General features: G+C 41.2%; 1 protein-coding gene across 6 annotated transcripts in view; it reads left to right on the top strand.

Annotated features, from left to right (window-relative positions):
- Positions 1–27,283, top strand: part of GMEB1 (glucocorticoid modulatory element binding protein 1) — a 36,408-nt gene that overhangs the window by 5,009 nt on the left and 4,116 nt on the right. For 3 of the 6 annotated variants that reach the window (XM_046015130.1, XM_046015140.1, XM_046015100.1), the window contains exons 2-9: positions 2,973–3,126; positions 10,675–10,787; positions 11,478–11,602; positions 12,638–12,741; positions 15,923–16,080; positions 18,798–18,929; positions 20,242–20,379; positions 24,365–24,487. In XM_046015130.1, coding sequence (XP_045871086.1) covers positions 2,999–3,126; positions 10,675–10,787; positions 11,478–11,602; positions 12,638–12,741; positions 15,923–16,080; positions 18,798–18,929; positions 20,242–20,379; positions 24,365–24,487 — 1,021 coding nt within the window. In that variant the 5' untranslated portion in view covers positions 2,973–2,998. Of the gene's footprint in view, positions 1–1,968; positions 3,127–10,674; positions 10,788–11,477; positions 11,603–12,637; positions 12,742–15,922; positions 16,081–18,797; positions 18,930–20,241; positions 20,380–24,364; positions 24,488–27,283 lie in introns of those variants that run through there. The other 3 variants (XM_046015121.1, XM_046015110.1, XM_046015149.1) reach the window with 2 other exon arrangements.

Raw genomic sequence — 27,283 nt, 5'->3', positions numbered from 1 at the left:
AGGTGAGGGAATATGGCATGTTTGAGAAATTAAAAAAAAAAAATCGGCGACAGGAGCCCATAGCACGAGAGGAAGAACTATGAGAAATGAGGCTAACATGGTGGACAGGGGACAGATTTGGAGGATTCTATAATCACTGTTAAGATGCTTGCACTTCAATAGCAAAGGGAATCCACTGAAGGATTCTGAAATGGGGAAATGGCCTGTGGCCTTTAGTAACATGACCGTGGGCTCTGTAGATAAGGGAGTGGAGAGCAAGACCAGAGATTAGGATACTGATGAGAAGCAGCTGGAAAAATTCAGGTAACAGTGTGGCGGCTTAGAATATGGTGGTGGCAGCACAGATGGAGGATGGGGGATGGTTAAAAGGAAAATACAGATGATAGAATGGATAGGATTTGGTGGTTGATTGGATTTAGAAAGAGAAGGCTGAAAAATAACTTGGTAGTTTCTGGCTCGAGAAAATAGGTAGAGGATAGTGCCATTTATAGAGGCAGTAAATAGGAGCAGGGTTATGAGAGAATATGAGTTCAGTTTAAGGTGTCTACAAGATGAATTTTAAGAGGCATTTGGGTACAAGTGGTATAGCATTCAGGAAAAAAGTTTGAGTGTGAGAATCATAAAAGGCAGAGCATAAGTCTGATATAAGGAATTTTAATTAGGTCAAATACAAACAAAAATTGATTGAACCAATGTGTCAGTGCCATGATGAACAGGGCTGTGGGAGACAGGCTTTTTATTTTTTTTATTTTTATTTTTGTAAAGATTTTATTTGTTTGTCAGAGAGAGAGAGCACGCACAAGCAGGCAGAGTGGTAGTCAGAGGCAGAGAGAGAAGCAGGCTCCCCGCCGAGCAAGGAACCTGATGTTGGACTTGATCCCAGGACCCCGGGATCATGACCCAAGCCGAAGGCAGTGGCTTAACCAACTGAGCCACCCAGGTGTCCCGAGACAGGGTTTTTAAAGAATCAATTCCTGCCCTCATGGAATTAAAAATACCAATAAATAAGAAAAAATTTAAAAAAAAGAAGCAGCACCTCATAGAGAGTATAGTTCAGTTATGGAAATAGAAGCCTGTTCAGTTAACTGCAATACAGAGCACATTAAAAGAGCTACAAACCAAGTGTTGGGGGACTGTGGAAAAGAAAATGATTTGGCAGGGGCTTTGTGGCGGAGGGGGTTTTGAACTGGATCTTGAAGGGAAAAGTTGGTGAGGGAAAAGAGAGTCTGGGCTTAAGGAATAACAAAGGTATAGAAACCTGAAGGTACCTATTGTATATTCAGAGTACAGGGTGAGGCTGGTATGGCTGGCACTTGAGGTTCTTGGGGAATCGCAGTTGCAGATGAAACTGGAAAACTCTTTGGGGGCCAGATTCGGGAGACTTTGAGTGCCATCCTTAACTATGTGTGTTATAGACAAGTGCTGTGACAGAGCCAGATGTGGATTTGGTAGTCTACCAGTCCCACATTCAAACGTGCTTCCACCATGTGCCTGCTCTTATCAGCATATCCTAATCATCTCACATATCCAAGTAAACACAGTGCTCTTACCTATACTCTCTTAAGTGACTCCTTTCTTTGCAGCTGTGAGAACTAACCACTGCAGAATATCCAGGGGCCTTCAGAATTTTCATGAAAATTGGGATGATGCTTTGAATTACATTAGAGTCAAGGAGCACCTGGTGCTGGACACGGGTTTCCCCAACAAGTCTGCAAAGGAGATGTTAGGCAAGATCACCTCTCCCTTCAATCTGAGGCAAAGAGATAGTAAGAAGTTCCTAGAAGACTTGTTGTTCCTAGAAGACAGTTGGATTCAGAATTTATTAAACAACCACACAATACAAATCATTTTTCTTCCTATGCAGTTTATTTCATTTAGCGGATACTTTTATTTTTCCTTTGAAGATTTTATTTATTTGACAGAGACAGAGAGAGAGAGGGAAAACAAGCAGGGGGAGTGGGAGAGGGAGAAGCAGGCTTCCCATTGAGCAGAGAGCCTGATGCTGGGCTCAATCTCGATCCCCATACCCTGGGATCATGACCTGAGCCAAAGGCAGACTCTTTAACAATTGATCCACCCAGGCTCCCCTTACCGGATCCTTTTTAAGTAATTCACAAAGGACAGAGCATTTGGTGAGGTGCAGTGGCTATTGCAAAGAAAAGAGATGATTCCTACTTTCTAGAAGCTTACTGTTTGGGATGGAACTAGTGGTGTGCTGGAAATCAGTTCTCCAGGAAAAAAAATATCCTGACCTCTAGTGCTTGCCAGTATCTGTGGTGTATACTCCCAGCATCACTGATTTCAAGCTACCAATTTGATGTCACTAAACTCAGAGTTGGGAAGAGATGTGCACAGTTCATTCTTAAGAGCAGGTTCCAAGGCACCTGGGTGGCTCAGTTGGTTAAGTGTCTGCCTTTCGCTCAGGTCATGATCCCAGCGTCCTGGGATCACGTCCTGTGTCAGGCTCTCTGTTCAGCGGTGAGTCTGCTCCTCTCTCTCCCTCTTCTTCTCTCAAATAAATGAAATCTTAAGAAAAAAAAATGAGCAGGCTCCAGTACAATCACAAAACCTAAGAAAGCCTAAATCAGCAAGTGAGTACTAAGGCATTTCTGGAAAGACCAGAGCCTAGGTCAGCCCCTTCTCATAGTTCCCGTCCTCTTCAGAGGACTGCGATCTTGGAATTGGTAGTCATAATTATCTTGGTGTTCCTTTCCTACGATTGCCATTTTTTCTTTATTTTTAAAAAGATTTTATTTATTTGAGAGAGAAAAAGAGCATGAAAAGGAGGAGAGTCGGAGGTAGAATCAGACTTCCTGCTGAGCAGGGAGCCAGATGTGGGACTCAATCCCAGGATCTCCAGGATCATGACCTGAGCTGAAGGCAGTCGCTTAAGCAACTGAGCCATCCAGGCGCTCAACTGCCATCTTTTCAAACCAGACCAAGTCACTGGTGCTTCTTGTTTCCGACAGCAGCCCAGCTATCTGACTTCATGTGAAAGATGGCTAATGCGGAAGTGAGTGTCCCAGTGGGGGATGTGGTTGTGGTACCCACTGAAGGAAATGAAGGAGAGAACCCTGAAGACACTAAAACCCAAGTGATCTTGCAGTTACAGCCTGTGCAGCAAGGGTAAGTGACTAGAGATTTGGATCTTCTGAAAAATTTGGGAGGTTTAAAGAGTGGGGAAATTATAACTGTGTGATTGCTTAGCACAAGGGAATATTCACCATCAATCTCTCTCAGTACTGGCTAAGTTTTTATCTTTATAAAGTATTGTGTGCTATATTTGTCATAGTTGTACTTATTACAGCAGTTAACTGTGTCCTTGTCTCTTTCCCTCTTCTCCACTGTAAGCTCTTTGAGGGTAAGTTACATGGCTCCCTCTTATTGATCCACACTGTTGAGCACAGGGCCTTGGTACAAGGCTTTTTTGTTCTTTTTTTTTTTTTTTTAAGATTTATTTATTTAACAGACAGAGATCACAAGTAGACAGACAGGAGGAAGCAGGCTCTACACTGAGTGGAGAGCCCAATGCAGGGCTCGATCCCAGGACTCTGAGACCATGACCCGAGCCGAAGGCAGAGGCTTTAACCCACTGAGCCACCCAGGCGCCGCCCCGCCTTTTTTTTTTTTAAGATTTTACTTATTTATTTGACAGCAATCACAAGTAGGAGAGAGGCAGGCAGAGAGAGAGGGGGGAAAGCAGGCTCCTTGCTGAGCAGAGAGCCCGATGTGGGACTCAATCCAGAACCCTGAGATCATGACTTGAGCTGAAGGCAGAGGCTTAACCCACTGAGCCACCCAGGCGCCCACCTTGGTGCAAGTTTACTGAAAGACAGTATAGTTAGAGTCAGAGGAGATTAGGCAAGGCAACTACAAAAGTTTTCCTACCAGAAGCAGTCTGGACCCTAAGGGGTGGACAAATTAATGAAGCTTAGTTTATCAAAAAATACATGTCAACGACCCACTATTTTATAATGTATTACACAGTGTTGGAAGAAATTATTGCACATGTTTCCCACCATCATGGAGCTTGCAGTCTAGTTGTGCAAACCAGAAATACATATATGTAAATAAAGAGGTCATTTACATGGCAAAATCTAAGAAGTACTGAGTATCGTGGTTAGGAAGTAGCTTGAATTCAGAGGATCACTATGAATTTGAAAGAAGATATAAGACTTTTTAATCGGTCTTGAAGTTTATTTTTATTTATGTATTTATGTATTTATTTATTTTTTAATATTTTATTTATTTGACAGAGAGATAGAGAGAGCCAGAGAGGACAAGCAGAGGGAATGGCAGGGGGAGAAGCAGGTCCCCACTGAGCAGGGTACCAGATGTGGGGCTCAGTCCCAGGCCCCTGGGATCATGATCTGAGCCAAAGGTAGATGCTTAACCATCTGAGCCACCCAGGCACCCCCTGGTTTTGAAGTTTAAATAAGAATTATATCTACAGAGAGAAGGAGGGGGTAGTTAGTTATTTTATCTTGAGGAACGTATGAAAGATTGTTCATAAGATTAGAAATGTTCTTGGGCGTCTGGCTGACTCAGTGGAGCATGTGACTCTTGATCTCAGGGGTTGTGAGTTTGGGCCCCATGTTGGGTGTAGAGATTACTTAAAAAAAGAAAAAAAAGGGGTGCCTGGGTGGCTCAGTTGGTTAAGCATCCGACTCTTGATTTCAGCTCAGGTCTTGATCTCAGGGTTGTGAGTTCAAGTGCCGCATTGGGCTCCGCACCCAGCGTGGAGCCTACTTAAAAAAAAAAAAAGTGTTCGTGGGACGCCTGGGGGGCTCAGTGGGTTAAGCCACTTCCTTCGACTCAGGTCATGATCCCAGGATCCTAGGATTGAGTCCTGCATCGGGCTCCTTGCTCAGCGGGGAGTCTGCTTCTCTTTCTGCTTCTGCTTGCCACTCTGCCTGCTTGTGTGCACGTGACCTCTCTCTCTCTCTCTGACAAATAAATAAATCCTTAAAAAATAAATGTTCGTGGGCAAACACGTAACCCAGTCTCAACCTACTAAGTAACATACCTTGTCTTAAACACTTAGGGAGAAAGACAGTTAACCTCTCTTGGTAACTTAAACTTTTTAGTATAGGACATTTCAAATATACCCCCAAATTTAAGAAAAATGCTGTAGTGAACCCCCATGTACACACCCATCACCCAGCTTCAACAATTATCAACACATGGCCAGTCTTATTTCATCTCTATATCCACTCACTCTTGAATTTTTTGAAGCAAATCCCAGACATTAGTATGTTATCTTATAAAAGTAAGGATTTTTTAGTTTTTAAAATTTAACCATAGTTTGCTGACATTTCTGAATATTGAAGGAAATATTCTAAGATCTGTGAAAGAAAGTTGATATAAATACTGATGGGGTGCCTGGCTGGCTCAGTTGGACTATGTGACACCTGATCTTTTTTTTTTTTTTTTTTAAGATTTTTACTTATTTATTTGACAGGGAGAGAGATCACAAGTAGGCAGAGAGGCAGGCAGAAAGAGAGGAGGAAGCAGGCTTCCTGCCAAGCAGAGAGCCCGATGCGGGGCTCGATCCCAGCACTTTGGGATCATGACCTGAGCCGAAGGCAGAGGCTTTAATGCACTGAGCCATTCAGGTGCCCTGTGACACCTGATCTTGACGTTGTGAGTTCGAGCCCCATGCTGGATGTAGAGATTACTTAAAAAAATAATAATAAAATCTTAAAAAATAATTACTGACATACAGTGAATAGAATGATTAGAATTTTTATTTGCACCAAAAGATTATGCTTGCTTATTCAAATTCGCTTGTTTGGGAACTTCAGTTGTTACGTACACACGTACTTGCAGTTGTTATCCTTTGAGGAAGGGTAATGAGGAAGAATTAGAGTAGATTCTTTAATGCATGGCAGCTTTATTTTCTCTTAGAGTCATTGTTTCTTCTCTCTTTCCTAAAGTGCTCCAGTTGTCACTTATCCTATCCCTGCTAGAGACAGAGAACACTTCTCAACTACTGAGAGATTTAATTATTTTGAAGATTAGTTCCATTTATTTTGTGTGTATGTCGTTTTTTTATTTTCCAAATGACGTTGCTCTTGTTTCTTGATTAGATTATAGGCATCTTTGTACAACATTGACTCCCTAACCTACTGTTTATACTGAATTTGCCATATGAGCAAATGAATACATTTTCAGGTACTGAATTTTGAGATGCTGGCCAGTCAATGCTCACTTGATTTCTCTAGTTGTATTTTACTTACTTACTTACTTATTTACTTACTTACTTATTTATTTATTTAGAGAGCAAGCAAGCGTGTGTTCAGCGGGGAGGGGCAGAGGGAGAGGAAGAATCCCAAACAGGCTCCATGCTCAGTATGGAGCCTGACATGGGGCTCAGTCTCATGACCCTGAGATCATTACCTGAGCTAAAATCAAGAGTTGGACACTTTGGGGTGCCTGGGTGGCTCAGGGGGTTGAGCCTCTGTCTTAGGCTTGGGTCATGATTTCAGGGTCCTGAGGTCAGTTCGGGCTCTCTACTCAGCGGGAGCCCTGCTTCCCCCTCCCCGTCTGCCTGCCTCTCTGTCTACTTGTGATCTCTCTCTCTCTGTCAAATAAATAAATAAAATCTTAAAAAAAAAAAAAAGAGTTGGATACTTAGCTGACTAAGTCACTGAGGCATCCTAGGAAATTTTTTCTTTTCTTTTCTTTTTTTTTAATTTTATTTATTTATTTGACAGAAAGAGATCACAAGTAGGCAGAGAGACAGGGAGAGAGGGGGAAGCAGGCTCCCCACTGAGAAGAGAGCCCGAATGCGGGCCTCGATCCCAGGATCCTGAGATCATGACCTGAGCCGAAGGCAGAGGCTTAACCCACTGAGCCACCCAGTCACCCTGGAAATTTTTTCTTGATAAAACCTTGTATATAGACTGTGCCCCTACTTCCCACAGCAAGTGCAATTTACTGATTGTTGAAATTATGTATAAATAAGAATTCTTTGGGGTGCTTGGGTGGCTCAGTCATTATGTGTCTGCCTTTGGCTCAGGTCATGATCCCAGAGTCCTGGGATTGAGTCCCTCTTTGGGCTCCCTGCTCAGCAGGAGTCCTGCTTCTCCCTCTTCCTCTCCCCCTGCTTGTGTTCCCTCTCTCGTGGTCTCTCTCTGTCAAATAAATAAATTCTTTTAAAATAAATAAATAAATAAATACGAATTTCTTCTTCTTCTTTTTTTAAAAAGATTTTATTTATTTATTTGCATTTATTTATTTGACAGACAGAGATCACAAGTAGGCAGAGAGAGAGGAAGGGAACCAGGCTCCCCGCTGAGCAGAGAGCCCAATGCAGGGCTCGATCCCAGGACCCTGGGATCATGACCTGAGCCGAAGGCAGAGGCTTTAACCCACTGAGCTACCCAGGTGCCCCTGAATTTCTTCTTTTAAAAGATTTTGCACATACTGGTCAATTTAGGGTGAATTTACTGAACTTAACTTGAAGCAGTGGTTTCTCATGTTTATCATAATCCTCATTAACTGACCAACTACTTATTGAGTACCTTGCCATGTTCCAGTTAGTATTCAACACACTAGATATACAAAATTGAATAAATAAATAAGACATGATCTCTGTTCTTGGGAGCCTCTGAGACTATGCCCAAGGAGAGGCAGACAGCTGAACAAATATATAGTATTAAGTGTTATATGTGTTGTGACAAAAGCCTGAAGTATAGCTGGGTCACAAAGGAGGAGATAGGTGATTGTATTGGAGGGTTTATTGGAGGAAAAGGCATCATAGAGGCTACTCATTAAAAAACAAATAGAAGGGTACCTGGTTGGCTCAGTCAATAGAGCATGCAACTCTTGATCCTGGGATTGTAAATTCAACCTCCACATTGGGTATAGAGAATACTTAAAAATAAAATCTTGGGAGGCCTGGGTGGCTTAGTCGGTTAAGACTAAGACTGCCTTTAGCTCCAGTCATGATCCCAGGGTCCCGGGGTCAAGTCCCTCATGGGGCTCCTTGCTCAGCGGGGATCCTGCTTCTCTCTCTGCCTCTGCCTGCCACTCTGCCTGCTGTGCTCTCTCTCTGACAAATAAATAAAACCTTTAAAAATAAATAAATAAATAAATAAATAAAATCTTAAAAACACACAGGGTCACCTGGGTGGCTCAGTTGGTTAATCGTCTACCTTTGGCTCAGGTCATAATCCCAGGGTCCTGGGATCCAGCCTTGCTTTCGGCTCCTACTTTTCCCTCACCCCCATGCTTGTGCACTGGCATGCATGCTCTCTCTCTCTCTCTCAAATAAAATCTTTAAAAAACAAACAGATGAGGAAGGTTGTTCTGGGGAAAGGGGGAAGTAGAACAAAGAGGGAAGGTGTGAAAGATGACAATTCTGGGAACCACAAATAATTTGGTATGACTAGGACTTGGATTATAAGGTGAGGTTTAGGGAGACTTGAAACCAGGGACCCGATCTTGGAGCAACTTAAATATCCTATGAAGGATTTGGGGCTTTTTTTGTAACAGCAAGTAGAGGGTTCTTGAAGGGTTTTAAGGAGGGATTTATATGATCACTCCCATAGGAATATAGAGATCAGGAGATGCAAGGAGACTAGTTTAGATCAGAGATGCTGCAGTCTGAATTAAGGCAGTAGCAGTGGAAAAAGAGACAGGGAGGCTGGCTCGTGTTAAGGAGTTACATCTGGTAGGATTTGGTGGCTGAGTATGTGGGAGTTGAGGAGGAGGAAGAGGGAAAACTCTGATGTAATTCCCAGGCTTCTGTCTTAGGCTGTAGAGTGCTGGTGGTGCCATTAACAGGGATAGGAAATATAAGAAGAGTGGTTTGGGAGAGGGAAGAGAACTTGGTTATTTTAGACATAATGAATTCAACAAACTGCTATGGGACATCCAGAAGCATTTATTCATTTAGCAAGTAAACTGTGTCCTGGTGTGAAATTCAGAGGAGAGGCCTGGGCTAGAGGCGTCACCATGGGGGGTGCTTTCAAGTAACAAGATGAGGGGCGCCTGGGTGGCTCAGACAGTTAAATGTCTGCCTTTGGCTCAGGTCATGGTCCTAGGGTCCTGGGATGGAGCCGCACATCAGGCTCTCTGCTCTATGGGGAGTCTGTTTCTCCCTCTCCCTTTGTGCTCTCTCTCTCTCAAATGAATAAAATCTTTTTTTTTTTTAATTAAGATTATTTATTTATTTATTTGACAGAGATCACAAGTAGGCAGAGAGGCAGGCAGAGAGAGAGGAAGGGAAGCAGGCTCCCTGTTGAGCAGAGAGCCCGATGTGGGGCTCGATCCCAGGACTCTGGGATCATGACCTGAACTGAAGGCAGAGGCTTTAACCCACTGAGCCACCCAGGCACCGCCATGAATAAAATCTTTTAAAAAAAGATGCAATAGTACATTAAGTTTATTATAGAAATTAAATGTTGTTAGTATATTTTATTAGGTTATCTGAGTCCATTTCTTAGAAGGTAAAACCATTTAATTTTTTTTTCTTTTTTAAAAAAGATTTTATTTATTTATTTGACATGGAGAGGCAGCGCGAGAGGGAACATAAGCAGGGAGAGTGGGAGAGGGAGAAGTAGGCCGATGCGAGGCGGGGCTTGATCCCAGGACCCTCGGTTCATGACCTGAGCTGAAGGCAGTTGCTTAACAACTGAGCCACTTAGGCATCCCTATTTATTTAAATTTTTTTTGAGAGGGAGGTGGGGATGGAGAGTAGGAGAGTCAGAGAATTTTTATCAGGCCCATACCCAGTGCAGAGCCTGATGCAGGGCTCAATCTCACGACCCTGAGATCCTGACCAGAGCTGAAATCAAGAATCCTGTGCTTAACAACTAAGCCACCCAGGCACCACAGAAGGTAGAAACATTTTACAAAGACTTTCCCTAAGTGATACTTCTAGTTAATGCTAATTACTTTGGGCATAGTCTATCTCTCTATCTCTGTCTCTCTTTTTTTTCTTTTTTTCTTTTTTTTTACTAGGGTCTGTTCATATCAATAGTTTGGTTATGATCCTTTGAAAAATGCTAAAGTAAGACTAAAGTATCTAGATTCCAACAAAGGACATCAGCTTCTATGGTCAATGATCTGTCTTTTTTTTTTTTAAGATTTTATTTATTATTTATTTGACAGTGAGAGAGAGGGAGAGCACAAGCAGGGGGAGCAGCAGGCAGAGGGAGATGGAGAAGCAGGCTCCCTGCAGAGCAAGGAGCCTCACTTGGGGCCCAATCCCAGGGTCCTGAGCAGACCTGAGCAGAAGGCAGATGCTTAACCAACTGAGCCATCCAGGTGCCCCGGGTTCTTCCTGTCTTAAATTATCCAACAATATTACTTTTTAGTCTTCTTAGGGTAATTCTATAATATAACTTTAATCTTATACTTGAAGCAATATTTTATGTCATAAGCATTTAAGGTATGAAGGGAAAAGTCTAGTGTGAAACAGTAACAAGTGGTGATGTAAAGACAGTAGCAAGAGGATCTTTCCTTTGAAGTGAGAAAGTTGTTGTTCATGTCCATGGTTGTAGCTGCTAAGTAGTCCTGGATAGCTTGGAGTTTAAATACAATGGGAAACTATCAAAGCACTAACATAGAGTTGTAAAGTATATTTATTTTATTCCTTTTGAGATAGATTATAACAAATTTCTTAATCCCATGCTGTGAATATTAATTTTTTCATGATTTATGTAGTTTGTTTATCGATGGACACTTTTACAACAGGATTTATGAACCTGGGTCCGAGAACAACACAGCAGTTGTGGCAGTAGAAACTCACACAATTCACAAAATTGAAGAAGGGATTGGTGAGTCTTTTTGTTATTCTGGTATCTTTGACCTTAGCTTCCTTGGTTGAGATTTCTTGCCTTTTGTGCCTTATATTTCCCTACCCAGTACGCCCTACCAGTGCTGCAGCCATGAGTTTGATGGTGGTGCATCTAGAGACACCACTGACTAGGCCCTTCAGTTGATTATTTAACATCAGTTTGCTAGGGTACTGAAAAGATTTTTCATCTACAAAAATTCCACAAAGAAATTAGAGCCTCAAGGTTGATCTGTCATGGGGGAAGTTGCTGATTAGGACGTACGAGGTGTTGATTGGAAGGCAGTCAGTGGAAAGAAACTGAAAAAAAAAGTTTGAAACTAGACAAGCCAGAGTTTAAATCCTGCTGTCTCACTTCTTAACTGTGTGTCCTTGGGAAAGTCACTTCACCTTTCTGAGTCGTACCTACATACATTGGAAACAATTATTGCCTCCCAGGATTGTTTTAAGAACTAAGTAAGATTAAGCATGTAAAAGTGCATAGGACAGTATCTTGGATGTAGGGTGAGCTTGGTAAGAGAGCTGTTATGTCAAACTTTTTCCAAAGATTCCAAAACGATACCAGCCATTGTGAACTGTTAGCTACTCAGAGGAACCAAGAGACTAGAGATTTTGAATTAAGCTTTTGGGAAAAAGCGTTCAATAAATAACTGATATTTTTTTCCATTTTCAGATGCAAGCACTATAGAAGCAAATGAGGATATGGAAATTGCTTACCCCATAACTTGTGGGGAGAGCAAAGCCATTCTCCTTTGGAAGAAGTTTGTATGTCCAGGAATAAATGTGAAGTGTGTCAAGGTAATTGCCTTTTCTCCTTACTGGGGTCTGTTTGGGGGCTCCTTGTTTTCAAAGAGTATACTCTCAGTGCCTCTTCTCTCTTGTCTGCCATATCAATGTTTTCAATTTTGTGGCTAGAGTCCCTGTGAGGTCACAGAAAAAAAATAAGGGCTTTGCAGTGAAATTGACGTGGATTCAAATTCCACGCAGAACACAAGTTCTGTGAGATCTGAGAACTTGGCTTGTTCGCCAGTGTATCCCCAACACCTAGAATGATGCTTGGCATTTTTATCTATAAATGTTTGTTAAATGAATGAATGGAGTCCCGTCTCTATGACTGAGTGACCTTGAACAAGTTAATATTTCAGAGTTAAAATGTGAATAATGTGTTAAAATATGAATAATCATGTGTTAAAATATGAATAATCACACTGTACGGTTGCTAGCAGATAAAATGAGATAATATATGTAAAAGGCCTTAGAGAAGTGTGCATTAGAGTTTACTGAAAATTATTATTGATAAAACTAAATTCTCATGAGAGCACAGAGTGGAAATAATTGCTTATTCTGTGTCCTTTGGTAGCCACAGCAGTACCCATGGATGGTAGTCACCATCGGTGGCATCATCCTAGAATCATTAAGGATTAGAGTTTTGAGGCTCTGCAGTGATAGTGGTTTCTGTGGTACTTATTCTTTCCACCACATCCTGACTCTTGTCATTAGGGCTAGGTAGGTTGCTTCCAGTTATTTAAATAGCCGTTGCAACATTGGACCCAAGTGCCTGATTTAGGGCATGAATAGATTTTAGATGCTAATCAGTATATTAATCTCTGATCCTCCTCCTGTCTTCTGTAGCTCTGTACCAGGACAGGGCACTGTGCCCAGAGAAGGATCATCTTCTCTGGCACAACAGGGCAGGAGGCTGGGAGATACAAGGCTATGACTTAAGATGCCATCTGGGTATTTTTCATACGTAACAAGTAGAGATACCTTTCTCTTTCTCTTGACCTGCCTAAGTTGACCTTGGTTTATTTGGGACTTTTCTTTTTACTTTAGTTCAATGATCAGTTGATCAGCCCCAAACATTTTGTACATCTGGCTGGCAAGTCCACCCTAAAAGACTGGAAGAGAGCCATTCGTCTGGGTGGAATCATGCTCAGGTGAGCTTTAGTAACAAGCACGTACTGGGGTGCCTGGTTGGCTCAGCTGGAAGAGCTTGCAACTCTTGATCTCAGAGCCCCACATTGAGTGTAGAGATTACAAAGAAAATAAAAAATAAAGTAAAACACAAAAAAGCACAAACCTTTTGTTTTGTTTTGTTCTGTTTTAAAGATTTATTAAGTTATTTCAGAGAGAAAGAATGCAGAGTGAAGATGGAAGGAGAGTCTTTTTTTTTTTTTTAAAGATTTCCTTGTTTATTTTAGAGAGAGAGAGAGCACGAGCAGGAGGGGAAGAGGCAGAGGGAGAGAGAATCTCAAGCAGACTCTGCGGAGCACAAACACTGTTGCAGGGCTCGGTCTCATGACCCTGAGATCATGACCTGAGCTGAAATCAAGCTGAAACCAAGTGTTGAGTGCTTAACCTACTGTGCCCTGCAGGCGCCCCTCAACACATACCTTTCAGCTGACTTTGGGGCACTAAATCATGGTAATACAGATAATTCAGGATTTTCTCTTTAATTCGAAATTTTTATTCCCTCTGAAGAATTGGCTTGCGCAATCCATGTACTAACCTTCATCAGCCAGTTCTTAAAATCCCTGGGAGAAAGGGAAGATTGACTTGAATTCACTCTTCTCAGCATTTCGGGCAAATTTTTTCTGATGTCAGGATGTTTGGATCCTTTCTGGGCTGAGAAGCTCGGGGGTAGATGACAATCCTACTTGAGATCACCAAGTACAGGCAGGGCTAAGCCTGGTGCTAAGGAAGCGTGCCGACCGCGGAGAAGTGTAGGCTGGTTGACAAGTTCTGTGATAATCTGGTAAGACAGAGGCGCTGTTGATAAGTCACCATCATGCTCAGTAAATGCAGTCCTTGCCATCAATATACCACAGAAATAAACTTCAGAATGTATAATATCCTCCCCCCCATCTTTATGCAGTAAGCTTACTATTATAATTTTCCTCCCTCTGGAAAGGGAGGAACATTAACATTAACGTTAATTGGTGTTCCTTGAACACTTGCCTATTGATGGATTTTAAAAATGTGGTCAGGTTTGGAAAGTCCCTCGCAGAACATGTATCAACACCCTTAAGAACATTTTACCCATTGTCTTTAATTCTTTTTAAGGAGTCTGTCCTAAGAAAAATCTATAGTGCTTGTAGAGATTCAGGCATAAAGACATTTATTGCAACATTGTTGAAAATTATAGTCTGCTTTAGGGGCACCTGTCTGGGTGGCTGAGTCAGTTAAGGATCTGCGTTCAGTTCAGGTTCTGATCCCAGGGCATCAGGCTCCCTGCTCTTTGAGGAGCCTGCTTTTCCCTCTCCCTCTGCCCCTCTTCCCATTTGTACTTGCTCTCTCTCTCAAACAAATAAATAAAATCTTTAAAAAAAAGAAAGTTATAGTCTGCTTCAATATATAGTCAAGGTATATCTAAAGGAAATTTATGGCTCATCTAAACGTATATGAGTATATACTATGAGATATTATGAGATTATTAAAATATTTCTAAAGAATTTTTATAGGAAAAATGCTTATGATGTAATGAAAGAAAGAAAACAAAATATAAAATTGTGGGCACCTGGCTGGCTCAGTCGTTATAGCATGTGACTCTTGATCTTGGGATAGTGAGTTCAACCCCCATGTTGGTTGTAGAACTTACTTTAAAAAAATACATGTATAGATGGATACAAATATATAGAGATATATAGATACATCGATATGTAGGGATACCTGGATGGCTCAGTTGGTTAAGCATCTGGCTCTTGATTTCAGCTTAGGTCTTGATTTCAGGGTTGTGAGTTCAGGCCCCTCATTGGGCTCCATGCTGGGTTGGGAGCCTACTATATATATATAGATAGATAGATAAATATCTATAGATATATAGATCTATAGATATATATATATTATTTATCTATAGATAGATAAATATCTATCTATCTATATATATCAAACTATGATTTTAGTTATGTAAAAAACAGACATACACATATATACATAATATTTAATGGAAGAAAATATGCCAAAATGTTAATTATCTCTGTGTTGTTGGATTTTTAAAGAGCAGTGGTTTTCTTTATAGTTTTATGTATTTTCCACTGAGAATGTTAATTTTTTCTTCACACATTATTTTATTTTATTTTTTAAGATTTTATTTATTTATTTATTTGACAAAGCGAGACATGGCGAGAGAGGGAACACAAGCAGGGGGAGGGGGAGAGGGAGAAGCCCCAATGTGGGGCTCGATCCCAGGATCCTGGGATCATGACCTGACCTGAAGGCAGACGCTTAACGACTGAGCCACCCAGGCGCCCCTTCACATATTATTTTAATAGAGAGACACATTTTAAAAAAAAGAAATTATTCCAGATGATTTGTATGCAGAAATCAGTACTTAGTTAAAATTGGGAAGGAATACTTATAACTCTCATTATTGTTGTTCTTGGCTTGTTCTTTTTGCCCAGAAAAACAAGCACATGCCAACTTTCCTCAAATGTAAGAAGGAATCAGAATGCTTAAAAGATCTTTAGTGAAAGCCGAGTAACGTTATAACATAGTTTACTATAATTAAAATACCCCATGGCTTTGCTCATGGCCTATAATAAGAGTGTCTTGCGAATTCAGTTATAAGGGCATTTTATAGTGGGGGTTTAGTATAATCAACTTTGCACTGTATTTATAGGAGAGTTGTTAGCCTTTTTTTTTTTTTTTTTTTTTTAAAGGAAAGAAATGTGCTGAAGTTTTGTCTCCAAAAGTGGCAACAGATCTTGCTGGTCTAAGAATACTAATACATCAGAATCTCATCATAAAATTCTCAGTTATGCTGGGATATATGAATTAGTCTTTTCCTCTTTTGGGTTTGGTTTCAATGAGATTCTATGGCAATACTCAGATGTTGTCAGGAGTGTGTCCCTAGCTAAAGCTTGGTAATAACGGGAAATGAGAGAATACTCATAATGAGCAGACTAGGGAGGGAAGAGGAGTACTTGTAAAGGTGGGCAGGACCAATGAAAATTTTATAATCCCAATTAGAATTTTTGCAACCTAATGACTTTTAATCCTATTAGGTTTCACTAATCTATGGAATAGATGCAACGACTTTGTTTCTATTTGTCCCTGAGGCCTCGTTCCATCTAGATGTAGTGCAGGCTGAACTGGTACTTCTTGTCTCCCTTTACACAGGAAAATGATGGACTCCGGACAGATTGATTTTTACCAACATGACAAAGTTTGCTCCAATACCTGCAGAAGCACCAAGTTTGATCTTCTGATCAGCAGTGCAAGAGCTCCAGTGCCCGGACAGCAGACAAGTGTGGTGCAGACACCCACTTCGGCTGATGGTAGGGGGTAGGAAACCACCTGAAAACCCAGTGTTTTTTAGTAACACTTTTCCCCTTACTTCTCTCTTGTGTTTCTTAATTTTAATTCTCATGAGCGTTGATGTCCTTGTAAAGTATGCTGATCTTTGGTGTGATTCCATACTTTAGAAACAGATCTCTTGGTTTTCTCCCAGATGATTCCTATTGGCCATACCTACTTCCTTGTTTCTTTCTAACTAAATGGTAAACATTAGAAAGATGGTTCAGGGGCACTTGGGTGGCTCACTCAGTTAAGAGTCCCACTCTTGATTTTGGCTCAGGTCACCATCTCAGGGTTGTGAAATCAAGCCCCACGTCAGGCCCTATGCTGGGTGTGGAGCCTGCTTAAGATTCTCTCTCTACCCTCCGCCCCCCATGCATGCTCTCTCTAAAGAAAGATGATTCGGTGGTTATTATGTTTATTCAGTGGTCTCACTTTGGTACCATTTGGCATATCTTTGAAATTAGATTGTTTTGAAAATCCTTTGCTCTACTGGTGGTCAGGAAGGAAGGTAGAGTGGTGAAGGGTCTTCAGCTGTTGAGTTGAGATGTATCAAAGATAATGTATGGTTGGCTGGACTAGACTCTGGAGAGTCTGCTGCTGTACAGATCAGAGGGCTCTGCCTGGAAGGGATCCACAAAAAAGATACATAAACTTAAAAAAAAAAGATTCAGTTAGTCCGGTTAAGATTCTTGTCTCAACTACTTCCACAAGACTTAAAAATATGCCTGATAGTGCTCGCTTCGGCAGCACATATACTAAAAAAAATATGCCTGATAGAGTTGCAAGGACACTAACAGATTTAAGGGAAGTACCATGTTTTAATAATGACTGCTAAAGGTTTCTCTTGGTCAGCCCTAATACTCTGTGAGTAACCACTGGGTTAGAGGAAGCCAAATCTCTTAGAACCTGTGTTCCCTTCAGGAAAGTATAAAATATCTAGCAGTTTGAATTTTTGGTCCTGGGTGTCTTTCACTTGAAAAGTAAAAAATGCTATGAAATTATTTACTTACTTTTTGTTGGCCAAAACTCCACTAGTCGATTATCCATATCAATATTACTTTTTTGCTTGATTATTAATATCCTCCAGCATGTGGAGTCCATTCTTGTCTATATATCTGTCTGGATCAGTTTGATTTCTCTCCATTCTCTTTGTTTAAAATATATATATATTTTTTAGATTTTATTTATTTATTTGACAGACAGAGATCACAAGCAGGCAGAGAGGCAGGCAGAGAGAGAGAGAGAGGAGGAAGCAGGCTCCCTGCTGAGCAGAGAGCCAGATGCAGGGCTCGATCCCAGGACCCTAGGATCATGACCTAAGCCAAAGGCAGAGGCTTTAACCCACTGAGCCACCTACATGCCCCTAAAATCTTTTTTTTTTTTTTTTTTTTTAAGATTTTATTTATTTGACAGAGAGAGAGCACAGCAGGGGGAGTGGCAGGCAGAGGGAGAAGCAGGCTTTCTGCTGAGCAGGGAGCCAGATGTGAGATTTGATCCCTGGACCCCAGGATCATGACCTGAGCTGAAGGCAGACGCTTAACTGACTGAGCCACCCAGGTGCCCCTGTTTAAAATCTTAATATATGAGGGGTTCCTGGCTGTCTTAGAAGAGCATGTGACTCCTGATCTCGGGGTCATGAGTTCAAGCCCATGTTGGGTGGAGAGATTACTTAAAAAAAATAATAATAGGGCGCCTGGGTGGCTCAGTGGATTAAGCCGCTGCCTTCGGCTCAGGTCATGATCTCAGGGTCCTGGGATCGAGCCCCGCGTCGGGCTCTCTGCTCTGCAGGGAGACTGCTTCCTCCTCTCTCTCTGCCTGCCTCTCTGCCTACTTGTGATCTCTCTCTGTGTCAAATAAATAAATGAAATCTTTAAAAAAAAAAAAATAATAATAATAATAATAAAATAAAATCTTAATATACGATGTTAATAGCACAAGTTCTTTTTCTCTGTGAATCTGCTATTCATGGATTTCTTACCTGATTTTTTTGGTCTCATTTCTCTTGCTTTCTCATACATAGCCTGATAATTAAGCTATAACAACTTCTGATATTCTAGATGGTTAGTGTTCTTGGCTAAGCACCATACTTTTCTCTTAAATTATTTCAGATCTTCCTCATCCTTGCTAAGTCTGGGGCAGACAGCCCGGCAATCATGCTCACCTTCAATCTTTTTAAAACTCGTACCTGCTCAGGAAGCAGATTGCTCTTTTGTGATTTTATAAGTTATCTTTCCCTTTCTATTCAGAGTAAGAAGAAAGCATTTTCTTTTCAAAGACAGGTTTTTTTTTTCTTTTTTTCTTTTTCTTTTTTTTTTTTTAAAGATTTTATTTATTTATTTGACAGAGAGAGATCACGAGTAGACAGAGAGGCAGGCAGAGAGAGAGAGAGGGAAGCAGGCTCCCCACTGAGCGGAGAGCCCGATGCGGAACTCGATCCCAGGACCCTGAGATCATGACCTGAGCCGAAGGCAGCGGCTTAACCCACTGAGCCACCCAGGCGCCCCAAAGACAGGTTTTCTTTAGAAAATCCAATATTCATCCTGGTTTACCAAGGATTCTAGTTTTTACTATATGGACCTGCAGGCAGAAAGCCAGAATATTAAAATAACAGGGTCTCTTTGGCTGTGTGAGATAAGGGATAGCTATGACTTTTTCATGAAATTCATTGGCTTTACCTCTAATGGACTGCTTTTAGGTAGCATCACACAGATTGCCATCTCAGAAGAGAGCATGGAAGAGGCAGGGCTGGAATGGAATTCCGCTCTCACTGCTGCTGTCACCATGGCTACAGAGGAGGGTGTGAAGAAGGACTCAGAGGAAATTTCAGGTACTTTTCAGTGAGGCTCAGATACCTTGCAGGGTCTTGTGACCCTTCTCACCATTACGATCATGGACACAGGAGGTCTCTTAATTACTTTGGTGGCTTTTCTCATGCACATTAATAATTGTAGCTGAAGACATTTTATTTTAATCCATTGCAACAACAGCCATGCACAGTCACATTTTGCATAGGAAGAAATTGAGATTCAAAAAGACTCAGCAGCTTGCCTCAGACCAGCCACACAACCAGCAGTGTCAGAGCCGAATTCAGCTGTTTGTAGTCAATGCTTTTCATCCTGTCAAACTGCCTCCAACTTTGGAACGTTTCTTAGATAAACCAAGCTGCCAGATGTTAGAAGGAAAAATTAGGTAGCAGGTGGTGTAGAGGATGGTGACTAATGATGATTCACTTAGAGGGGACCAGGAGGGGTTTCACATCATCCTCCATTTATTAATTCATTTGAAAAATATTTATTGCTGCTTATTTTTAGTTGGCACCATTGCAAACATAGGTGAAAAGACAAAGCCTCTGCCCTCAGAAAGCTTATCATCCCACCGACTCAGCTGTTTATTTCTATTTTATAAGTATAGGACTAGAGGGAGTACAGTTGCCCCTTGAACAAGGTGGCAGTTTGGGGCACCAGCCTCCTGTGCAGGGGAAAATCCCTTGCCCTCCCCCAACTTAACTATAAACCTTACCAATAATGTAGTCGATTAACATATTTTGTATGTTATATGTATTATATACTGTATTCTTACAATAAAGTAAATAAAGAAAATGTTAAGAAAATCATAAGACTTGTTTAATTTAAAAATGATGAGTACATGAGTACATTTTTTTAATTTAAAAATGATGAGTGCAGTACATCACTGCACTGTATTTATTGAAAAAAATCTGTGTATAAGTATCCCCTCACAGTTCACACTGTATTGTACAAGGCTTGCCTGTATATCTTTAATATCTTTATTATTTAACTTTTAAGATACTAAATACTATTTCATTTTAAATTAAATTATGTAAATAAATGATATTTAATATTTATTTATTATCTTTATTGGAGGAAGATAACCTGCTCCCTACAGCCCGAGCCATGGCAAATTAGGGCAATTATCTCAAGTCCCTGTGTTGCTGAAGAGGCCAAATAATTGATTAGCAACTTAGGGGGGCAGCTAGTATTCCAAAAACTTCCTTTTTCCCAGAAATGGCCCAACAAGAAATCATTTCAAATTGAAATAATTTCGAGTTTAATTAGTAGAGATGTATCTAAGTACACGTAGCATCCCTTGTTTATCTTCTTGTCTTATCCCTCTTGCGTCAGAGGACACTTTGATGTTCTGGAAAGGAATAGCTGATGTAGGGCTGATGGAAGAGGTTGTCTGCAATATACAGAAGGAAATAGAGGAGCTACTCAGGGGAGTTCAGCAGCGGCTCATTCAAGCTCCCTTCCAGGTAACGGGTAAGTGCACTAATTCTAACAACAGTGGTCATTTTATTGAACACTAACAACTGTAGGCAGATCCTGTTAGTCTCATGAAAACACTGGGGTATAAGTATTATTATCCCCATTTTACAGATTAGGAAACCAAGGCTCATAAAAGTTAAGTTATTTGTCCATACATGATAATACGGTTTTGAACTCGGTTCTGGTCATGCTCTTCACAGGTAATTTTTGCCTTTATAAATGGTGCCAGAAAGCAGGCTCTCTCTCTATTACATATAGATAGATAGAGTCTGAAAATTGGAGAAAGCTACCTGGTTTTAGACAAGTCTCATATTCTGTCAGTTTAGGGTTTCCAGAACAATTGTATGCACTTACAGCTCTTTCTGAATACCCAGAGGGTACTTGCTGCTGTGCATAATGTAAAAGGATGCTCTAATCATCTGATACAAGAGGGTTGTGATGACGGTCATCTGGCTGGCTTAGTCGTAGAGCACGTGACTTTTAATCTTGGGGTATTGAGTTTGAGCTCCACATTGGGAGTAGAGTTTACTTAAAAAAAGAGTCATAATATGGGGCGCTTGGGTGTCTCAGTGGGTTAAAGCCTCTGCCTTTGGCTCAGGTCACGATCTCAGGGTCCTGAGATCAAGCCCCACATCAGGCTCTCTGCTCAGCGGGGAGCCTGCTTCTTCCTCTCTCTCTGCCTGCCTCTCTGCCTACTTGTGAACTCTGTCTGTCAAATAAATAAATAAATCTTTTTTTTAAAAAAAGAGTCATAATATCTCAGAAGCTTGTGTGTCAATGAATTCCTAGATTTGTTACTTGTGTCTTATTATCTCTCTATAATTCACACATTATATAAATACACTTAAACTTTACAGTAGAATCTTTTTTCGTGTTCTTGGAGGAGAAAAAAGGCAAGTAATTTAGAAAGCAGGGATGACTCTTTTAGATAGGGTGATCAAGGAAGGCCTCCCTAAGGAGGTGGCTTTAAGCAGAGACCTGAATTGAAGAGGCTGGCCATGTGATGAGCTGGGAGAAGGAACATTTCAGATAGAAGGAACAAAGACCTTGAAGTTGCAATGAGCCTCATAGGTTCAAAGAATTATAGAAACTCTGAGGCAGCCACAGTGGAGGAGGATATAGGAGAGTGATAGGTGATAAGGTTGGAGAGGAATAGAGAGGACAGTTCAGTTATTTTTAAGATTTTATTTATTGGGGCGCCTGGGTGGCTTAGTGGGTTAAAGCCTCTGCCTTCGGCTCAGGTCATGGTCTCGGGGTCCTGGGATCGAGCCCCACATCGGGCTCTCTGCTCAGCAGGGGGCCTGTTTCCCCCTCTCTCTGCCTGCCTCTCTGCCTACTTATGATCTCTGCCTGTCAAATAAATAAAATCTTTTAAAAATAAAAAAAAGAAAGAAAAAGATTTTATGTATTTACCTAAGAGAGAGAGTGAGAGAGAGAAAGCACGAGCAGTGGGGAGAGGGAGAAGGAGGCTCCCTGCTGACCTGGGAGTCTGATGTGGGGCTCGATCCCAGGACCTTGGGACCATGCCCTGAGCCGAAGGCAGACGCTTAACTGAGCCACCCAGGTGCCCCGAGAGGACATTTTAGATAAGCTTTGGTTAGAACTTTGTTTTTAAGATGATGATGGTAAGCCATCATAGTTATTTTGAGCAGGGGAGTGAAAAGGATTTACTTACATTTTTATATTTTTATGTAGTTGTATATTTTTTATTTTATTTCATTTATTTTAAAGATTTTATTTATTTATTTGACAGAGAGACGAGAGAGGGAACACAAGCAGGGGGCTTGGGAGAGGGAGAAGCAGGTTTCCCACTGAGCAGGAAGCCTGATGCGGTGCTCCATCCCAGGACCCTTGGATCATGACCTAAGCTGAAGGAAGATGCTTAATGACTGAGCCACCCAGGCGCCCCTATTTTTTATATTTTTAAAAGATCACTTCGGTTGCTATGTGGAGAATAGACTGTATGGGGCAAGAAATCAGTTGGGAGGGGTGTGTGCTAGCTCCGGTGGTGGAAAGTGCAGCTCTTTTTTTTTTTTTTTTTAAAGATTCTATTTGTTTATTTGACAGAGAGAGATCACAAGTAGGTAGAGAGGTGGGTCGGGGGTGGGGGGAGCTGGCTCCCTGCCGAGCAGAGAGCCCTGATGTGGGCCTCAATCCCAGGACCCAGAGATCACGACCTGAGCCGAAGGCAGAGGCTCAGCCACTGAGCACCCAGGCACCCCGAGAGTGCAGCTCTTGATCTTAGGGTTGTGAGTTCAAGCCCGACATTGGGCATGGAGCCTGCTTAAAGAAAGAGAGAAGAAAAAAGGAATCAGTTGGGAGACTCCTAAAGGAATTACTCCAGGCAAGAGATGATGGTGGCATGGATTAGAGTGGATAGTGGTAGACCTGGGAAGAAGTGATCTTATCGGGGATATATTTTGAGTGTGGAGCTGACAAGTTTTGCTGATGGATTGGATGTAGGATAAAAGAGAAAGACAGAAATCCAGGATGACTCATACATTTTTGGCCTGAGCCATGAATGGTAACACCATTTCCTAAGATGAAGATCACTGGGAGAGTTGTAGTTAGTACAGTTATTACTAGTTAGTACTACTTGTTGTTGTTGTTTTTAAATAGACCCCATAGCCAGTGTAGGGCTTGAACTCAGAACCCTGAGATCAAGAGTCACATACTCTTGGGGCGCCTGGGTGGCTCAGTGGGTTAAAGCCTCTGCCTTCGGCTCAGGTCATGATCCCGGGGTCCTGGGATCGAGCCCCACATCAGGCTCTCTGCTCAGCAGGGAGCCTGCTTCCTCTTCTCTCTCTCTGCCTGCCTCTCTGCCTACTTGTGATCTCTGTCTGTCCAATAAATAAATAAAATATTAAAAAAAAAAAAAAAAGAGTCACATACTCTTGAGACTGAGACAACCAGGCACCCCTCAAAGTTAGTTTTGACTTGGGGCACCTGGTTGGCTCAGTGGGTGGAACATGTGACTTGCTATCTCAGGGTTGTGAGTGCAAGCCCCATGTTAGGCGTAGAGCTTACTTTAAAAAAATAAGAAAAAAAGTAGTTTTGACTTGCTAAATGATTATGAGGCCTCCAAATGGAGATGTCACTCAGCTAAATGGAGTATGAAATCTGGCATGCAGGAACGAGGTTAGGGCTGGAGATCTGCATGTGGGAGTTCTTAGCATGTACATGTTATTTAAAAGCATGGAACTGGATGAGATGATTGTGGAAGAGAGCCATAGGTGGAGAAGTGGTTTGAGTTAAGGAAGTAATGACCGCAACTACTGACAGTGCTTTCAAGAAGTTTTGTTTAAAGAGGAACAGAGATAACACTATGAATAACATTGCATGCCAGTTCCCATGTTTGACACTTAAAATATGCTATTTCTTTAAAAAAAAAATACTCGATTTATTTATTTGAGAGAGAAATAGAGCAAGCAGGGGGATCAGTAGAGGGAAAGAGACAATCAGACTTCATGCCAAGGGCAGAGCCTGATGTGGGGCTCGACCTCACGACCTGAGCTGAAATCAAGTGTTGGACACTTAACCAACTGAGCCACTCAGGTGCCCCTAAAATACGATATTTCTAATCTTCATGTCTGTCTTGCCAGGTAAGTATAATTAGGCCCGTTTGTCTCAGATGAGAAAACTGAGGAGTGAAAGGACTTATCTAAGTTCACACAGATAGGAGGAAACCATAAAACTGAGATTCAAACTTAGCTCTATCTAAAGTGACCATGTTTTCTAAACCACAAGTCAGAATTTATAACCAGATGCAAGATTTTTAAAATTTTTACATTTATTTATATAGAAAGATGTAAGTTATAACGAAGTTAATTATACATGTGATAAGTCTTTGCCAAATTTTTAAAAAATGTAATTAGAATAGTACCATCATTTCTGGGTTGTTTCATACTTAATAAGCAGTACAACAGAGAGCTGGGGAAACACTTTTTTAACTTGACAGGCATGTCTTTGTTTTAAATAGATGCTGCTGTTCTCAACAATGTAGCACATACATTTGGCCTAATGGACACAGTGAAAAAGGTATTGGACAACAGAAGGAACCAAGTGGAGCAGGGAGAAGAGCAGTTTCTCTATACTCTGACAGGTGTGTATGACTTGTTTCCTCTTAGATGATATTATACTAATATCCTTGAGTCTTGCCATTTCTTTGTGGACTTATTTAGGGACTGGCTTTCTTCCTTCCATCCTATTTTCCTTCCTTCCTTCCTTTCCACCTACCTACCTTCCTTCCTTCCTTCCTCATCGTGGTCCTCCTTTCGTATCTTGGAGGATTAAGATGTCTGCTCAGTTGCTCCATTTATCCAGTAATATCAGTGACAGAAGAAACAAATTGGCCTTTGTTTTTGTTACATTATATTGCATCTTTTGATAACTATAAATTTATCACCTTCATTATTTGTGGTATTCAGAAATTATAAGCACATGAATAATTTAACTCTTTTTATCAAGTGCTTAATTTATGCTGTCTCTGGAATGACCTGGGTGGCTCAGTCGTTGAGCGTCTGCCTTCCGCTCAGGTCATGATCCCAGGGTCCTGGGATCCAGTCTTGCATCAGGCTCCCCGCTGGCTTCTTCCTCTCCCTCTGCTGCTTCCCCTGCTTGTGTTCTCTTTCTCTCTCGCTGACAAATAAATAAATAAAATCTTTAAAAAACAGATTTGCACTGTGTCCAAACTAGGTTGTGGAAATACAATGTTGACTAAGACAGCTTTACTCTCTTCATGGTGTTTAAGGAACTCAAGGGAAAGCAGACATAGAAATAAGTGCAAAAAGTAGTCTGCTTTGTAACTGAGGCATATAATGGCTATGGGGGAAGAACAAAAGGAGTTGTCACTTATACCCAGAGAGAATCAAGGAAAGGTTTTGGGTAAAGTGGGTGAGAGATACAAAACAAGTCAGAGGTATGGACTATATCATCTTTGAATGATGCAGAATATATTATAGTTAGTCCTTAAGCCAAAACGCAAGATTATTTAGTAAGAGAAGAACAATTCATGGTTTTTTTGTTTGTTTGTTTTTTAAGATTTTATTTATTTATCCGAGAGAGAGAGAGAGCAGGGGGTTGGGGCAGAGGGAGAAGCAGGCTCCTTGTTGAGCAAGGAGCCTGACATGGGACTGGATCCCGGGACCCTGGAATCAGGACCTGAGCTGAAAACAGACACTCAACCAACTGAGCCACCCAGGTGCCCCAATTTATGTTGTCTTAAACTTAACCAGTATATATTTTAAACTCAGTTTACTGAGTACTATGAGACCCTTTTCATTTGATCCTCTTAAGAATGTTAGAGGCTATTATCCCTGTTTTATAGATGACCTGGTATAGGCCCAAGGAGGATAAATATTTGCATTGGGGCCACATCAGTACTTGGCAGTGAAGCCTGGAATAGAACTTGGCTTTCTTACTCCTAATCCAAGTGCTTTCACCTTGAAACTTCACACCATTCAAAAAAACGGTTTTTGTTAAGAATGTGGGCTTCTGGCTCTTTGTCCATATTTTTTTTTTAAGATATGTTTAATCATAGTACACATAAAGTTTTGTTTTGTGCTTTTTCCACTGTGACATATTAATATTTTTCTAAGTTGCTACACAGTACTTTACCTAGACATTCTTCTAAGGATGACATTTAAATTTTCAGGTTTTTCTTTAGTAGCTTATTTTGTTGCAGTGAACTTGTATGAATATAACTTTTTCTTTTTATGTGCTTTTAAACTACTTCCCAGAACTAAGCTTCAAGTTAAATGGTATTGAAAATTGTTTTATGGATATTTATGACTTGTTGCCAAATTTCCAAGAAGATTATGTCACCATTTTGAACATACCAACATTGGATGTTGTGATTTATAATAGTCTCTGATTTAACTTTTTAAAAATTATAGATGTAATTGTTAACTTCTTCAAAGATTTTATTTATTTATGAGAGAGAGAGTGCACAGCATGAGGGCATGAGCAGGGGGTGGGGGCAAAAGGTGAAACAGATTCCCAGCTGAGCAGGGAGCCTGATATGGGACTCAGTCCCAGAACCCTGGGATCATCACCCGAGCCAAAGGCAGATGCTTAACTGACTGAGCCACCCAGGCGCCCCATGTAATTGTTATCTTCTTGGTTTACATTTCTTTGACTACTACTGAAAATGGGGGGGAAATGCAGTATTTTGTAACGTATGAGGCAGTGTTTAAAATTTTTTTTTTTTTTTTTTTTTTTTATTTGACAGAGAGAGAGATCACAAGTAGGCAGAGAGGCAGGCAGAGAGAGAGGAGGAAGCAGGCTCCCTGCGGAGCAGAGAGCCCGATGCGGGGCTCGATCCCAGGACCCTGAGATCATGACCTGAGCCGAAGGCAGCGGCTTAATCCACTGAGCCACCCAGGCGCCCCCAGTGTTTAAAAATTTTGAGTGAAAAAAAATTTTTTTTTTAATGTGCTCTTGACCCGTACCTACTCCTTTGATTCCCAGCAAGGAATTGATTTGCTCTTGGTGTTCCATAGGAGCAAAGTGCTCTCCAGATGTAACTGATTATTTATTGAATGCTTCTCAGGTACTAAGCAGTAGAAGAAATTCTGGTGTAGAACCAGACTCACCAGTGGTCACCAGGGTTGGATTGTACATTGGGAGAGGGATAGTGATAGGCATATTGTGATGGAAAAGCCAGCAAATTGGCCATCAGAAGACTTTTGTCTTGGCCCAAGCTCTGAGACTTTAAGTAAGTCACTTTACCTCTCTGGGTCCCAGTTAAAAAAATGAATGTGTTAGTACTCTAAGACCTCTTTTAGTGTTTATAATTTTTTTTTTTAAGATTTTATTTATTTATTTGACAGACAGAGATCACAAGTAGGCAGAGAGGCAGGCAGAGAGAGAGGAAGGGAAGCAGGCTCCCCGCTGAGCA

The sequence above is a fragment of the Meles meles genome, chromosome 1 (genome assembly GCF_922984935.1).
Source record: "Meles meles chromosome 1, mMelMel3.1 paternal haplotype, whole genome shotgun sequence".
NCBI classification, from domain to species: Eukaryota; Metazoa; Chordata; class Mammalia; order Carnivora; family Mustelidae; genus Meles; species Meles meles.
Note: the sequence above shows the minus strand (reverse complement) of the source record. Positions and strands in the feature narration are given on the sequence as shown.